The 12,927-nt window shown below is 41.9% G+C and overlaps 1 protein-coding gene across 6 annotated transcripts in view; it reads left to right on the top strand.

Moving 5' to 3' along the window:
* LOC105683200 (neural cell adhesion molecule 2-like) overlaps window positions 1-12,927 on the top strand; it is a 248,404-nt gene that overhangs the window by 116,929 nt on the left and 118,548 nt on the right. The window contains exon 1 of one of the 6 annotated variants that reach the window (XR_007280044.1): window positions 6,425-6,721. The exons of 1 other annotated variant lie outside the window; for it this stretch is intronic. Coding sequence is in view for 2 of the 5 variants with exons in the window: in XM_048660025.1 (XP_048515982.1) it covers window positions 6,527-6,721 (195 nt within the window). In the remaining 3 variants the exon portion in view is untranslated. Of the gene's footprint in view, window positions 1-6,424; window positions 6,722-12,927 lie in introns of those variants that run through there. 4 more of the 6 variants (XR_007280045.1, XM_048660025.1, XM_048660026.1 and 1 more) reach the window with 4 other exon arrangements.

Below are 12,927 nucleotides of genomic sequence, written 5' to 3'. Positions count from 1 at the left end.
TGGACACTTTAATAAACAATAATCAGTTGGAAAAAAATTAGAACCAGAATTACTCATTAACTGTTGATACGGCAAGTAATAATACGATAGTAGTAATTTTGGTAACAAAGGTAAGAAACTCGAAGAGAACGAAAAAATTCAAGATCCATAAATTTTTTAAATTAAAAAAAAACTGGAATTTTTTTTGTTCAGAAACCCACACACAGTTGTTATTGTATCATATTTAGTAATAAAAAAAAATCTCGCTCGAAAATTCATTTGTTTATAACAAATTGTTTATGCGAAAAACATTTTGAAAATAACTGAGAAATTTTTTTCCTTTAGAATGTCAAATAACAATTGAAATTATGATTTAAACAAGAAAATGTTTTCTTAAAAAAAAAATGTCACTCCTTTTTTTATATTTTTAATTTTTCTCCATAGCTTCAAGAAGTGGAAGGAATTTGAAACTTTCGGTTTGTTAATTATCCGAGTTTTTTTGTTATTCGCCTATTGAGAAAGAGTTTTCAATTTACAAAAGCATATTACATTGAAAAATGATGAATAAATTTTTTTTCCAACTGATTATTGTTTACTAGAGTGTCCAGTACGTACTTGAATTTTTTCATTCCTTAATATTCATATATAGACTGTTGGATACATTTTTTTCGCATATGCCTCTGAAACAATCATCGCGCGCGGGAGCCGAATCAGGCGTCATCGGTCATTTTCTCATAGCTCAATTAAAGTTATGGATATTCGCGGTACAGTTCAGGAAGGTTGGACTTTTTTTTAGTATGTTTTCTGCTCTTCATGAACCTTCTTTCAAATTTGGGATATCTGCAATAGTTTCCGAGATATCCGCAAAAAACCAAACGTGGTATATTGGAACAAAATTTATTCGAAGAACAAGCTATTTGCTTTCAATCGTGTCAATAACTATATTTTGTTAAATTTCATTATTATAAATCTCATTGATTATCGATCCGTTTTTTTTTTTATTTCTTTTTTTACGAAAAGAAGTTCATATTGTATTGTCATCCAGTTATGAGGAGTGTTTGAAGTTTCAAATATCTAGCTCATTGGGAAGTTGGTTTAAAATCGATTGCAAAATTTTTACTGAACAGACAAACAGATGGACAAGAAAGCGGGTTAATAAAAACTTGATAAAGAGGAACGCTTCGTTACAGAGTTGTATCACCAATTGAAACAAAATAGATTCCACAAAAGCTCTATACAGAATGAAATTATTTCTTACCAGGTAGAATCTGATGTGAAATGTAAAAATAATTTTTCTGAGATAATTTTTTGAACAAATTTATGAGAGTAAAAAAAAAAGTTCTTTAAACAAATTTGAAGAAAAAAAAAAAAAAGCACTTCACCGTTTTTGTGGATGCGATACGATAATTTGAAATATCATTCTCTTTTTAATTCCAACACGTTATTTTCGTGGTCAATGGTGATCCGGCAACGCTGCGCATAAAGTTATCTCGAGTACATTGTAGAATCAAAAGTAGGAATTATATATACCTATATATAAGTATATATTATATATACTCGGTGCAACATTGCCAGATCACAGGTTTTGTTTCAGTGTTCTAAGATTGATACACTATGATCAGATATTAGATCTTACAATCATCCTCGGTGTACAATGCATCGTAAGCTGTATACATAGGCAATACAGAATACATATGGGTACGTATGTGGCAAAAAAAAATTTCTCTGAACCTTGTGAGAATATTCATCTGAGATTTGTGTAAAAATTTTAGATTTTTGAAAATTATTGATTCTAATTTCAGCAGTTCAAAGATAGGCAAGGATGTTATATTTCGGAACAATGAAAAAAAATCTCGATACACCTTTTTTTTTTACCAAATTTTCCGTACTTTTTGAAAAAATTGATTTTGACTTTCCATGGCCTTTAAAATGACCCTCTCGGTCATTTCAAGTGCCAAAATTCCTCGTTCAGAAATTTATAGAATTCTAAACTTTCTAATATCTTCTCTTTGTCTTCTGCGATTTTTCTTCAGAAGTTTTAGTTTTTGCGTGTAAAATTAATTTTGTATATTATAATTGCAAAATGATGATTATGAAAAAAATGTTTTGTACGAATGCTGCTTAGCTTTTCTTGTAGATTACGAATCTGCAATACAAAATATGGATTTCCGCTCGGAAAACCAAGTGACCCTCAAAACCCCCATACAATCCAGCTAAATTTCAATATCTATGGTATTATTGAATTTTCCTTCTATGATTCTGCAATTATTGTTTCAAAAATTTTCCAAAATAATCCTCAGTTTTTGAGAAAACACCTTGTAACACTTTGAAAAATATATCCTGTTTACATGGAGGGTACAATCCACTATGCCGTGCATTCGTGCATTTTTGGATTTTGTGTTCTGCTTGTTGAGACATTACTGCAATAATTTATCACGGGTAAAACAGCCATGTATAACTGTATCTAATATATCACGTTAAAAATTTATGGATACCGTGTATAACATGGCTCATGTCGCTTGGTCACATATCTGTCGGTCAAGTCGAACAGTTTCATAAAATTATCATATCGACCTGTTAAGCAAATCATGGGGTTTTAGGTAATTCTGTGAGTAAAACAGTGGCCTGAAGCTAAATCCTCAATTTGGGTTTTTTCGCCGAGCGCGCCGCCTACATTTAAACCCATACACTAGAATCCGCCATGATCTTGTCCGATCTAGTTCAATATATCTATGGCTGCACATTCGCATCGACATTCACTGATATTTTAATCCATCGCATCTGGTGCGTCCGATTCTTTCCCCTGTTTGACGGGGCGTAGTCGTAGTGACATCGCGCAAATCCGTGCGGCGTTAGGTATTAATCCCTCAGGAGACGCGCGCGGACTTGGAATAATCGAAGTTTAATAATGACTGGGCAAGGACCTGCAGCTGCGACGTGATCCGCATTAGCTGACGTGTACAATATGGGCACGGAGCGAAATTGTAAAGCGAATGTTATACCCTGACAGGGGGACGAAAAACATTATACGACAAAAGGCGAAATACCGCGCAGCTTATATCCTCCCTCGGGACTTGCAGTAAATTCCTATTTTATTAGTTTCGCGCCTGTCTCCTCTCCTCCCACCTTTTACATGTACTTTCTAAACGATGGTCGGCCGGCTATTCCGATTTAAGAAAATATATTCGAATGACAAAATTCTCCCCCACTGAAAATATCTGTCGAGCGTATGTGTTTCTCTTTTGAAAATGCAAACGACCGCTATACCATCCGCGTTACATATGATGCAGTAATATTATATGTCTAATCTGCTAGAAAACAAATTTCGTGCATACGAGAATGAAAGAAGAAGCACCAAAGAAAAAAAAAAAAAAAAAAAAAAACTAATAAAAAATAAAGAAAGGAGATAAAATCCTACGTTTCTTCGCCAGCTCACGTGTATTTTCCAACATATCGCCCGCAACTTGCGATTCCACCGTCCTTGACACCCTTGCAGAGCCATTCATTTTTCATTCTTGCCGATGAAACTTTATGACTTTCGTTTACATTAACTTTATACGCTTCTCTTGTATATTATAGCTACCGCTGTAACCATCATGAAAATCCGAGTTTAATATACCTTGTGTCCCAGCGTTTATATCTCAGTACGCCTGGTTGCCTGCCGTCAGACACCAGGCTTGCCATATGTTGCTAACAATAAGTCAAACTAATTGTAAGATCCGTTAACGAACGTGGCGCTATGGAAAAGGTATCGCCCAACGGCAAGCAACCACGCATACTGCGGTGGTAACGCTGGGACACGCAGTATATTATGATATAAGTATACATATAACCATTTCTCGTATGAATTTATTTATCAATTCATTCACTTCATTGTCCACCGCTTCTTTGAAGAATTTTACGCCGAGCGTATATTAAGATCAACTTATATTTCGAAGGTAATAAAAGGAACAGAAAAGAAAGAAAAAATCGTGAAAGAAGGAAAAGAATTTCTCACCGACTCAAATATTTTAGCGGAGGGATTTATATACCCATATGTACTCCAGCTTTAGAATTTCTATCCTGCAAATTATTCATTGGATACCCATCTATTCTCTCTCCGATGTAGTTTTAATTTTTCGTTACTGATAATTGAAACGAATTTCCTGCACTCTACGCCCAATGATCCGAACGCCGCAGGTTCAATCGACCTTATTTTGTTTCAAGTACGCAGAGAAGATAGAAATATATCATAGTCTTTTGGGATATAACATTTCTATTTGAATAAAAAATTGCAATAATAGTTCGAAAAATTTCGTCCCCTTTTCACCGTCTGATCCGTCAAATTTGATATGTACAAGCGAACCTCGTTCCGAAGAAACACAAGGGGTACGACAATGTTACAGTTGGAGCAATATCTTCGTGGAAAAAAATAAATAAGTAGAAAAAAATCCGAAAAAATGCCATGCCCCGCTGCATCTGGGTGGATCGTGTTATCGTTCGTGAATTTTTTCTTCGTTTTCACATATTACACGTACAGGGGAGTGAAAATAGAGATATATAGAACCGATATGAAGATGGTGCGTTGAAAAATTTTCGCCCGATACAATTTTCACATACCACATACGGAATCTCTGAATTCCTTCGTATGCACGTTACGCCGCGTGTACGACATTGCCGTATTAAAGTAAAAGAAAGAGAATAAAAGAGAAGACGTTTTAGAAAACGATATTAAAATGGCGGCTGAGTTATCCGAAGTACAGCTGACATGGCCCTTGACGAAGGTCGTATTACGCTCGTGTCCCCGGTTGTACTTAAAAGTGATCGTACGTGCGGACGGGCAATCAACACAACTTTTTTTCGTCTCTTTGTTGCTCTTTGGTTTTAGTGTTTTTTTTTTTTTTTTTTTTCTCTTCCTTGTAATCTTCACTGCAGTCTTCAATTTTCATAAAATCTGCCAGCTCAAGATGGTATCGGACACCGCGTGCGCGGTACTAAAGCCCCGCATTTCATAAAAGGGAACCTTCCATAAACCAGCGCATAAATTTCGAGATAAAGAACTATTTAAAAAAGAGAGTTAAGGCCGAAGGAAAAGATAGTGAAAAAGGACCTACCCTATAGTATACGCAATAGGGGGGAGGGGAGAAGCGTAGGAGTATGGTAGGAGTATGATGACGGCGCCACGGAAACTACGGTGAACGTCACGATGAGAATTAGCATCGTTAAACTTTCGGATATAATCACGCGATTCAATTAATCGCTGAGATTAAGATTAACATTTTTGTTGGCATCGCGCAGGCAGTGGGCATCAGTCACGCTGGCGTAGTCGTCTTGAATTGGCTGAGCTTAAAGTCAGAACATTAGAATTAGAAGGAATCTCGGCACCGGCTACATTAAGCCATTCTCATTTTCGCCGTCAGCCTTACAAATTTTCCTTCCACCCACCCACCCCCTGTTCAAATCGGTGCCTCCGAATCGGCACAATCAGCCGAATCTACAATCACAGTTGGCAAAAGTTATCAACGTGCCCCTGATTGGCCGTGAAATTTTCTAGTCGTTCCCTCCGGCGATCGACCTGCTCTTCCCCACCGAGCCCGATACTTCCCATACACGTACTTATTGCAATTTGAGCCTCGTTCGTTCGTTTGATAGGTGACGGACGGATCGGCGTCACGAATCTCGCGATTGAAAATTCTATCGCAGCTCCTTTTGCTCCATATCCAACTCAACGCCGTCGTCACATATCACGCGATACTATAGTGTACAACTTTTCCGCATGGTACACCGGGCTTGTAAAATAATAAGAACAACTGAGCTGTGACTAACGGGCGAAATAACTGTGGCCAAGCAATCCGTATATAGATATAGAATTGCGTGAGTACCGAAAGTGCTCTCCGCTTCCCGGCGGCGGCCAGTGGAAACCGCAAATTCTGTCTGCTGCCCATAAAATAGAAAAATATGGGACCAGCGCCAAGGAATCGTAACACGAGTTCTCGGTGTTCTCCACTTTTTACCAGGGAACGTACATCCCTGTTCTTCCGACCGTTTCAACTTTTTACCCTTCTACCGTGGAAACTGAACGGTTAAATAAAAGAGATTGAATAAAAAAATTGCACGACAAAAAAATGACGAGGAAAAACAGTCGACGGAAACGCGTAAGCGCGGGACTATGTGATTTTCTTGTAGCTGGTATCCATAAACTGCGTGATAATTTCCGTCGGAATATTATAACCCTGACCCTCGCGATGTGATATTGAATGGCCGGCGAACTCCGGGCAAGTTATTGCGGAATTCGAATAAATAAAGTTTGGAAGGTAGCCAGTAGTAGCTTCGCCGATCATCCCCGGCCAAAATTGTGAAGGGGGGGCAACTGGTTGGCCGAACTGCCTCCCCGGGAGATAATATCGGGGATACCGACCTACCGCGACGCGACTCTCGCCGAGAGAGTCGATCGTCGCGGTCGTCGTGGTCGTCGTGCGTCCCACTCCGTCGTAGTTGGTTGTCTCCTCGACTATGCGGCACGTACTCGCTCGCCCTCCTCAGCGGAGAACCTAGCATGGAATAGAATATGGCCCGTATACATACCGTACGTATTACGTATAGGTATAAGAGCGAGGCTAAGCTTCGTTCTCTTCCGGCACGGGATGCAGCTTCCAGTTTCGCGGGGGCAAGTTCGTCTGGAATATCGGGGCTTGTGGCGGTACGTACTACTTCAGTGATTACTCAAGTAACTCGCTGTTCGATTACTCGGCGTCCAGTAAGGGTAAGTAAACCGTTCAGATTGGTCAACAAGGTGTTGAATTTCTGATATGAATATAATTACAGAAATTTGAAACCTTCGATAACAACGGATAAGCCCCGGATGATGGAGGATAAACTTATACCGCACTGGTATCGTTGGAACTTCACTTCCGTGCAGGCACCCCCTGCCTCCCCCCCCCCCCATCGCTCTCCTTTTTCTGTTACACGGAGCAGGGATGAATTTTCAGAAAAACTTCATCGGGTGATTAACATTCATTGTTGTGAGAAATCGCGAATTACCGGGCAAAATGCGAAAACGATATCTCTTATCTCGGCTGATGGAAAATTCTACGTCTATTTGATTACGTTGCACGTATAGGTATAAGTGAACGGCTCGTTCCGCGGAAGATATTATCGAAGCGCACATTCCTCCGTCTCATCGTTCATGCATCCAATACGTAAGAGGAAGTGTGAAATCCTCGGTGAAATCTACGTGCAGGACATTTCGCAGATTCTTCGACTCATTCCTTTGACGGTCTTTATTCCCCCATCCTGAAGAATTCATTGAATCACTGAGATTTCTATCGGAGAAAGTTATAGGGCGCTAGGGGTATCGTACAGGGAACCGGAAATAAACGTTTTATCTCCTACGAGGTAGTGCGGGATGAAAGTGATTTTCTTTCAGGCGTCCGCAGCTAGGACCGTTCGGCGGGGGAACCAACCATGTGGGAACGTGTATAACGTATAGTGTACGGGAGAGTTTGGCGAAACATTTAACGCTATCGATCGGAGGTCGTGTGATAAATGGTCGATGATCTCGGTTGAACAGCGTTGACCAATAATGCTTAAGAAGGAGGAGTAAGAAGGCTGCCACGTGAAACATTTATGGTATAGGTATAATACACGTATCATAGGAAATCGGCGGTAAAACTTCTTGAGTAGGGTTAAGCTCTACCTGAGCTTCCGTTGAGACGGAGATGCCGCAACAAGAAGTGTTGCGTCCCAGCGTCGAGTCAATTCAAATTTCGGTCCACCGTTTGTGGTGTAAATAGGGTCGTTTCAGCCGTCATTGACGATCACAGAGGCGGTCTGATGAAAGGGTAGTAACGACCCGGATAAAATTAACATTTATTACAGGTACCCACCAAATTAGTCATCCACGCATATATATACATATTTTCCCTCGACTTTCAACTCCTCGCAATCGTTGATTTTTTATCTCCTTCAATATTTTTTTTTTTTTTTTTTCTCCTCCTCAATCTCATTCTCATCACGCGCGGTGATCGCGTCAATCGCAACTTCAGGGTAGCTGTGTAATGCGTCAACTTTTGTGACCACATGTTGTTACCGCAATCCTCTTCTTTTCCGTCGGCATTTTTTCACCCGCGGTAACAACCCTTAACGACGTTTGGAACCTCGTTCCCGATCTTTGCCTTTATCATTTGCTTTTTCTCATTTTTATCTTGTTTTTTTTTTTTCATCCAACAATCTCTTCTTTGTACATTCATGTCGTCGATACTCGTCACCGCTTGGCAACGAAGCGAACAAGACTTTTCCCCCGTAAGTGTCCCGAGGACATATTCTCTCGGTCCTTCGGTGAAACGCGTGGGAGTAAAGACTCGCCGTTAATTTGATCCGGCAGAAAGAGCGGGAAACGAGTTACACTGTATACGACAAGATTTCCATCGAGGGTTTTGTTTTTTCACCGCGAGGGAACTACGAAAAAAATCCTGCGATTCACGAGATGAAAAATAGATATCGCGGGCTCGGGGGTAAGGTAGGAGCGGGAGAGAAAAGCGTTGGGTAACCCCGCGTTGGGTTATTAACGGCACTCTTTTTAAGAAACATCTCAAACTCGTGTACCGCGGCCTCCCGAATTACCGCGGCACAGAGTGTCCCGTAAAGATATCTTCCCGCGGAAGATAATACGCGACCTGTAGAGGCGAGTTTATAATACCTCGTTGTAAGATTTATAACGCGTAATATCAATCATCCCCGAGTCCAAGGCGAGAACAACCACCCGCTGTGCCGGTTTTATTAAATTTCGCTTTTGTGAACAGCTCCGAGGCTGCGCGTGGGTCGTCCAGTAGATTACACAAAGGTGGCTATAATTAGTTACCCTTACACGCGTTTCCTGCATCAAATATACCGCACACCTGTCTAATAAAGGTAATTATAAGTAGATATACATGTACGCGTAGTGACGTGGCATCCCGCCCCGTCGTTACGACCTCCTCTCGACACCCTCGAATAGTCACGACCGAATTCCCCCCCCCCCCCCCCCGACGCTCGCCCAGAGAGCGACTCGACCGCTTAATCGCGGTACATATTGTCAATAACCGCCACCGGCTGGGATCATTCGTCTTCGATCATCCCAATCTCGAGATGATGCAACTTCTCATCTGTATTTCGAGTCTCCGTGTGTTCTGGTTTTCACTCGAAATATCATCGGTGCGAAATCGTTTAACAGCACCGCGAAAACTACGACACCAAGCTGATTTTGAATCGAAGACTATATCTTCGGCGAACGTCGTTATCGAATATTCTTGCAGATTCTTCGCTCTCTTATTCGTTGAGAAATTTTCACGGCTCGAAAGAAGTATGACGTCCAGCCGATGGCACATTTTTTGTCTGACAATGAGCGCTTTCGATGCATTAGGATACGGCATGCTTGTACCATGCGTTGATCGATACGAACGTGGCCACGAAACGATTCAGAAACAACCGTGAACCGTGTGTACGTTGCGGTTTTCCTAACTAAAGCGTGTAGATATAGCGAGGGGTCGAAGTCATTTGTTGAATTTGTTTCAACGCTACAATTTATATTGGATTTCATTTGAGCGATAAAAACGACGTGGAATCCCGCCACCCGGTGGAACGGCGAAAATAAAACCACCTCGTTATTTTATCCAGACTTCTAATTATCGGGCACAAACCAATCAAGGGGAAATCACTCGGTGAAATTCGGCGTAGACTTTTAATAATTACTAAAGTGTACGCTGTAATGAGAATATATCCACGGGCCATGACGATCTCCGATACGCGGTGACGAAATTTTCTTGTTGTGCCGCTCAAACTTTGTGCAATGACACAAAATGCAGTTATACTTTTTCAGAGCATTCAATTTATCTCAATGAAAGTTACGCGAACAATACAATTTTCGACGAGTCAGACGTAATTTTCGAAAATTCTGAAGAATTGAATAAAGAAAACAGTTTCAGATTCCTCGAATCACCCTGTAAATCCTCAGACATTGCCTTTTACCCGAGAGTTGCATCGCTTGCGCAGTGCAACGGTAAAGAAATAAGAACGATGCGAATCAATTTCTGTCAGGACGTGATGAATCTAAATAATGAGAAAAAAAAAACGAACTAGCTGACGTTTCGCGAACGCCGCACGGTTCAATGGTGGTGAATGAAAATTTATGTTCAAAGACCAAAGGATGGCAAAACTCGATGGTTATCTGTACGGTATAATGAGAAAAAAAGGAAGACAGAAAAAAGGTGAAGCGTGTTACACCGCCGCGTCGTGACGCGCGCGCGCGCGTTTCACGTTCGGCACGGAGATTGCGAGCTGAAAATCACGACAAAAGTGTAACTTGAAATATTTTTGCACTTAATCAGACAAGCTAGGCACCCCTACCGAGGCCCCCGGGGCTCAAGACTCGGTGGCTAAGTGCTGCTCGTTACAAAGTACGCCTTTTATCTTCCCGTTTCGCTTCTGGCTGGTGCCACGGGTCCATCTCTCTCGTTCCGTCTCCTCCGTCTCTTTTACTCTTGCAATACATCCGATCCCACTAAACAAAGAACTCCGCACCCTTTTTCACCTCTTCGTCGCTGGCGAGGGAGTGGGTTCGACTCAACAAAGCTAATATAAAAGCTTAATTTCTTTTTTACCCGTCATAAATATGCCCTGAAAGCGAAAAATAAAATTGGATCCAGACAGGTGGACGCAGAGCAGCGTGCAGAACGCTGAGTGCTGACTAACAGCTCTATCCAAACGGCTAGCTGTGCTCCAGCTGATGCAGGTCGACGTGGTGTGGTAGAAAATAAACCATCGCTATAGCAACCAATCTATTATACATGGCCGTCCAACGAACAGCCCTTGTATATATAGTTAATTAAAAATTTGGCTTACGTCGTACGTCTTTCAGACCGAGCTGGCCGAAGCTGATGACTCGAATGTAGAATACCTGCTCGTTCGATTTGTTAATTCCTACTTGGCGAATTCGGAGCAAAAAGCCAACCGCCTTTGGCGCATCCATGATCCAACGAGCGAGAACCGTATACGGGTGTGCGTACAGTTATGTACAGCCGTCGCGAATCTATCGAATCTATAAAGTTTCGCGTAAAACAATTAGGGCGATTGTCATTCGGGGATACGGATGACAATAGCCGCGTGTAGACCCGCTGGAGTACTGCGAGCGGCGTGGAAAACTCGTTTACAATGGGATTGAAAGAAACCGCCTTTAAACACGAGGGGTAACGGCACTTCCTCGAAAGTATACACGAAGAACAAGAGCAGCTTCTTTCTCATTCTTTTCATTCGTTTTATTTTTCTTCATCTTCCCTCGCCTCCGCAACACGCACAGCTCTGTCTATACAAGGATCTTGGCCGAGAATAGAGAACCATGGAGAAAGGTAGATTCTGGAAAGCCTAAGAGCTCGGAAAAAAGTTTAAAAGCTCAAAAAAGTCGGAGGAAAAAGTTCAAATTAAGTCGGTTGCGCGTCTGAGCCTTGAAAAAAACGTCGGTCATAACTCGCACCACCGTCCGTCCCACAAATGTTTTTTCTCGCCCCCCCCCCCCCCCCCCCCCTGGAGTATGTGCTCTCACAATAATTAAAAATTTCAACCTCTGAACGCTTTGAAAAGGACCCTTTGATTTTCAAAATCACGAACTTGCATCTCGAAAAACTGGATTTCAAACGAAGAATTTTGGAACCCGAAATTTTTTATCGCACGCTCGAACGTACGAAGCGCGTTGAAAATATCTCTGTCCATTTTTTATACATGGGGGTGATACGAGAACTGTAATTTTATAGCTCCTGTGACGCCACAGGACGTGAAATTATTTACGTGAGCCTTGTTCGCCGTTCACAGGAGATGGACGGGTGGTGAGGTTGGTCACCGCGTGGCAACTGGAAAGGCGGAAGAGCTCGCTCGCACGAACACTCGAAATTATCAGCTGCAAATATAAAATAATTTCATAACCGCTGCGATTTCGCCGATTGCTCTTAGGTACCGACTAACGACCGAGTAGTTACGGAATGGTCTTCAGATGCGCGCGGCGCATTGATGTACGAATAATAAAATTTCACGCATATGTTCGCACCTGATGTCCGGTCCTTCGAAGCTCCGCCTTTGAACAGATATGCAGAATGTTCGGCTAACCGAAAAATGAGCCGTTCTTTTTTTCTTTCATTCTTGCCCATTGTACGCGTACGTGACTTGCTAGGGAAGCGCACGTAGGTATAGACGATGTGCGCGTAAAAATAGCGATCGCGTGATGAAATAATTAACTGCACTATCTCAACTCTTTCGTTCGACCGAGTTGAGTGTTTAAAACAAGTGGTGAAAAAGGCGAATCGTTCAGGTCTAGTTAGATTTTTCGGAAAAGAACGAAAACAATGTCGTTCAGCAATTTATAAGTCAGACGGCAACTAATTGGATGATCGACAATTTTATTCCAGGAATTTCTCTTCCTCAATTATGTAAGTCGTATTGATACAAGCGTTGCGCGGACAAGTAAACCTGTTTTTTTTCCCTTTCGTTTCGAGCTTATGCAGTAGCAGTCGGTGAACGGATTGGCGGATATTTCGTCTCTCATGCGAAGCGCGAGACGGTTATCGGTTTGGCGAAATTGACGTTAGATTCGCGCATCGGATCGCCAATTGCTGCGACCTGCAGAATCTCCACTCAAACGGAGACGATCCGGCATACACTCGTCAATATTGACGTTCGGTGACAATAGTCTTATCGTTGAGCCTACACGACCGATCGATCGAGTGACGGTCAAAGGAAATGAGGGATGCTCAGGCCCTCTAGGTGGACCTTTGACAAACGTGATCACAGTTATGGAAATTATGATTTTGAACGCCAGTCTAATTTTATACGAGACGAACGGTGTCTCGTAAGAGATTCGTGCGCTGGAATCTACACGGGCTAGTTGATTCCTCGACTCGGTTTCTGTTCCGCGTCGGTCGTGCGTCGAGTGGTGCGTGACGCGAG

The sequence above is a fragment of the Athalia rosae genome, chromosome 1 (genome assembly GCF_917208135.1).
Source record: "Athalia rosae chromosome 1, iyAthRosa1.1, whole genome shotgun sequence".
Taxonomy (NCBI): Eukaryota; Metazoa; Arthropoda; class Insecta; order Hymenoptera; family Athaliidae; genus Athalia; species Athalia rosae.
Note: the sequence above shows the minus strand (reverse complement) of the source record. Positions and strands in the feature narration are given on the sequence as shown.